Source organism: Sardina pilchardus, chromosome 15, assembly GCF_963854185.1.
Source record: "Sardina pilchardus chromosome 15, fSarPil1.1, whole genome shotgun sequence".
Classification (NCBI taxonomy): domain Eukaryota; kingdom Metazoa; phylum Chordata; class Actinopteri; order Clupeiformes; family Clupeidae; genus Sardina; species Sardina pilchardus.
In genome coordinates, this window is record NC_085008.1 from 13,698,769 (window position 1) to 13,702,426 (window position 3,658).

General features: G+C 52.9%; 1 protein-coding gene across 1 annotated transcript in view; it reads right to left on the reverse strand.

Moving 5' to 3' along the window:
* Positions 1 to 3,658, reverse strand: part of s1pr1 (sphingosine-1-phosphate receptor 1) — a 4,872-nt gene continuing 1,214 nt past the window's right edge. The window contains exon 2 of the mRNA XM_062556642.1: positions 1 to 3,658. This exon is cut by the window's right edge and continues 195 nt beyond it. Within this exon, the coding sequence (XP_062412626.1) occupies positions 2,522 to 3,646 (1,125 nt within the window). The 5' untranslated portion in view covers positions 3,647 to 3,658 and the 3' untranslated portion in view covers positions 1 to 2,521.

Sequence of the window (3,658 nt, forward strand, 5' to 3'; positions counted from 1 at the left end):
TTTTGACTGACATATTTTATTGCAAATATTTATTAAGAGCTACGAAAACACACACAACAGGAATGTTACACTGTGCAAATCCAGAGAGGAACGTGGCGGACGGACTGCGGGCAGAGCCCCCCGGAACACAAGACGTCCCTGGTAGGTCAGCTCTGGGCTGACGTGGACCGCTAGACCTTCACAAACGGGAATGACACACATACACACACACACACACACACACACACACACACACACACACACACACACACACTCACTTCTGTACAGCTATCTCTGTAGGGGCATCATCAAGTGCTAACAGTCATGCCCTTCATGTCTATGTGCTATTTAAGTGTTCTTCTGTTGCTGAGGGGGGCAGGTGGGGGGTTCTCCAATTGGGTTGAACCGCACACATCTCCGTAAGTTCTCCCTGTGGCAACGGCGGAAATTCATCTGTTCTGCTCTGTGCACAGTGCCTGGGGAAGCTCGGCTGGTACCAATCCTGGCGTGCCAGTGGCTTCGTGAAGTGCCAGCGCTGAGATGGCAGGGCCTGCATGGGCGCCAGCAGGAGGGCAGGGGCCCAATCACACGCCAGACGTCAACACTGGGCAGCGGCGTCAGACGTCAGACCTTCGCGCAGCGCAGCCGTCTCCTCCCACCAGTCCAGACGTACAGTAACACACAGTAACCAAACAGTCCATTCTAGTGGCCTATAGAGCTCATCCAATGAGAGTAAAGGAACGCAGACATTTACACACACACACACACACACACACACACACACACACACACCCACACACACACACACCCACACACATACACACACATGGTCCATGCTTACTGAGGGCGCCGAGGCTCGCACAGGAGCATGCTGACCTCTGAGCCCTGACCTTCGATCTCTCCACTGCAAGGTTGCATTAGACTCATCAACCAATCACAGAGCTCAGGTTAAGTGCTGCCCTGTGGTCCAGAGGGGTATTTCACAAAACCTAGATAAGGGATTAAGCCGGGATTTTTTGGTTATCCTGGATGAATTTACCCTTGACTCGGTTTCACAAAAGAGATGCTACATAAATTGCCATGGGAATTTATTCTCTGAAGCTAGCCTGCTCCCGACCAGGCTAACAGCCAAGATAAGTTAATTCTAATGGTAATTACATTATCTGATTGGTTCAGCTAGCTGTCATTCAAATCAGACCTGCATGCGATTTTTGAAAGAGCTGTATTCCATTTATATACTATTTGCTACTTGCATTTACTCGCAAAACACAACAGAATGTCTGCCCAATACCATTTAGATATCATTTAAATTATGGTGGCCTTAAAATTAATTACAAAATCGTTGTTTGCATCTTTTTTTGACTGACATTTGATGAATAGCCTACTGTAGTAGTTGATTGGAAGTGGAGGGGACATATTTCGAAGGTGTTTTCAACTAATTTCGTTTAAAGACAGAATAAAGATATATAGTCATACTTTGTGCATCTTTGCGGAGGCAAGCGCTTTCTTAATGACGTTGCGTGCCGAGACAAGGAAGCTCTCACACGTGGGTGCATACGTAAATTTGCATTCAGTTGGTCTGACACACCTACTCCCGCTATGTAACAGAAATAATTATGATTCCCCATCCAAAAAAGTAAAACTTTACCTCGTTGTTGTCTATATCAAAAGCGGTTGTTAACTTTGTGTGCAAGACGCTATTTATTGCGTCTTTTTTATTCCAACCATGAGTTATTTGGGGGAGAAACGAGAACGCGCACACATCCCGAATAACTTACACCTGGCTTGACATAGACGCTCCTGTTCATCCTGGATTGGCGTTCGTGAAACGAGTTTAGCAAGGATGACTAGAGAACGCTATGTCAAACCTGGCTTTATCGATTATCTTGGATGTCTTAATTCTGCTTTTGTGAAATACCCCTCTGAAGAGGCTGTGTTGTTGTTGTTGTTGTTGTTGTTGTTGTTGTTGTCTTACTGTCTCTGAGGCCGGTGAGCTGGCAGTCCTCCAGGCAGTGGGAGAGCTTCCCATGAGGCCGAGCAGGAGAGGCATCGGGTCTCTTGTCTCTGTTTGTTCCAGTTTAGCCCCTCCCTCCCTCCCTCCCGGCTGCCGACGGTGAACGGCTCTGAGCCGGATTAGAGCCAGAACAGGCCCAGAACTGGACCAGAACAGGCCCGGCTCTGTGGTTCCTCTACCCCAACTCTAGTCCAGTATGATTCACCAGCTGTGGAGCTTTTTTGTCTTTATACACTATAAAACACATTTACAGATAAACACACTCAAACACTCGCACGCACGCACGCACACACACAGACACACACACACACTCACTCTCGCTGTCTCTCTCTCTCTCACACACACACACACACACACACACACACTCATACACGCACACTCAGAGAATTATGTACATCCTTCACATAAGTACAGTCTGAGAAACACACAGGTACATTCACTAGTGGAGGGCAGAGGAAGATGTGGACAAAGATACACACACACACACACATAGGCTGGGGCGGGGGGGTGGGGTGGTGTGTGTGTGCTCTACGAGGAGGAGGTGATGTTGCCCGAGGAGACGATGGTCTCGCGGGGTGAGTACTCCGGCTCCTCCTTGTTGGGGTGGGACGAGTTGTCCGACTTGCTGCGGCTGAACTCGGCGCCGATGATGGGCCGGGGGAACTTGCCCCCGGCGCCGCCCTGCAGGCTGGAGCAGGCGGTGCACAGCAGCATGCGCAGGAAGGCGCGGCGCATCTCGTTGCTGGTCAGCGTGTAGATGAGCGGGTTCATGGCCGAGTTGAGCACGGCCAGCGCCAGGAACCACTCGGCCTTGTAGAGGATGGGGCACGCGCCCGTCTCGCACGCCACGTCCAGCAGCAGCAGGATGAAGAGCGGCGCCCAGCAGGCGATGAAGCAGCTCAGCACGATGATGACGGTCTTGAGCAGCGCCAGCGACTTCTCCGAGCTCTTGCCGGCCGCGCCGCCGCGCCCGTTTCCGGACACCTTGCGGAAGACCAGCTTGCGGCTGCGCGTGCGCACCAGCGCGTAGATGCGCGCGTACAGCACCACGATGGCCATGAGGATGATGCTGAAGACGGTGGTGCAGAACAGGATGTAGGCCTTGTGGTAGAGCGGCAGCACGGTGGAGCAGCGCCGCATGCTGCCGATGCAGTTCCAGCCCATGACGGGCAGGCCGCCGAGCACCGCCGCGATCATCCACACCGTGCTGATCAGCATGAAGACGCGCCAGGCGTTGCCGTTGTTGTGCAGCTTCATCTTCAGCATGGTCAGGTGGCGCTCGATGGCGATGGCCAGGAGGCTGAAGACGGACGCCGCCAGCGCCACGAACATGCTGCCCTCGCGGAAGAACCACTGCGTGGGCGACAGCCGGTAGGTGTTGGCCCCCGACAGCAGGATGTTGGCCGTGTACACCACCCCGGCCAGCAGGTCCGACAGGGCCAGGTTCCCGATGAAGTAGTACATGGGCTTGTGGAACTTCTTGGTTCTCCAGATGGTGAGCAGCACCAGGACGTTCTCCAGGATGATGAAGCAGCACACGATGATGAAGATGACGGAGTCCGCCTTCAGGCCCGAGTCCTGCTCCTGTTTGCGGAGCTTGCCTGTGTAGTTGTAGTGCCTGGCGATCAGGTCCGAGTACATTGAGTCAGCCATGTCCGTGAGGAG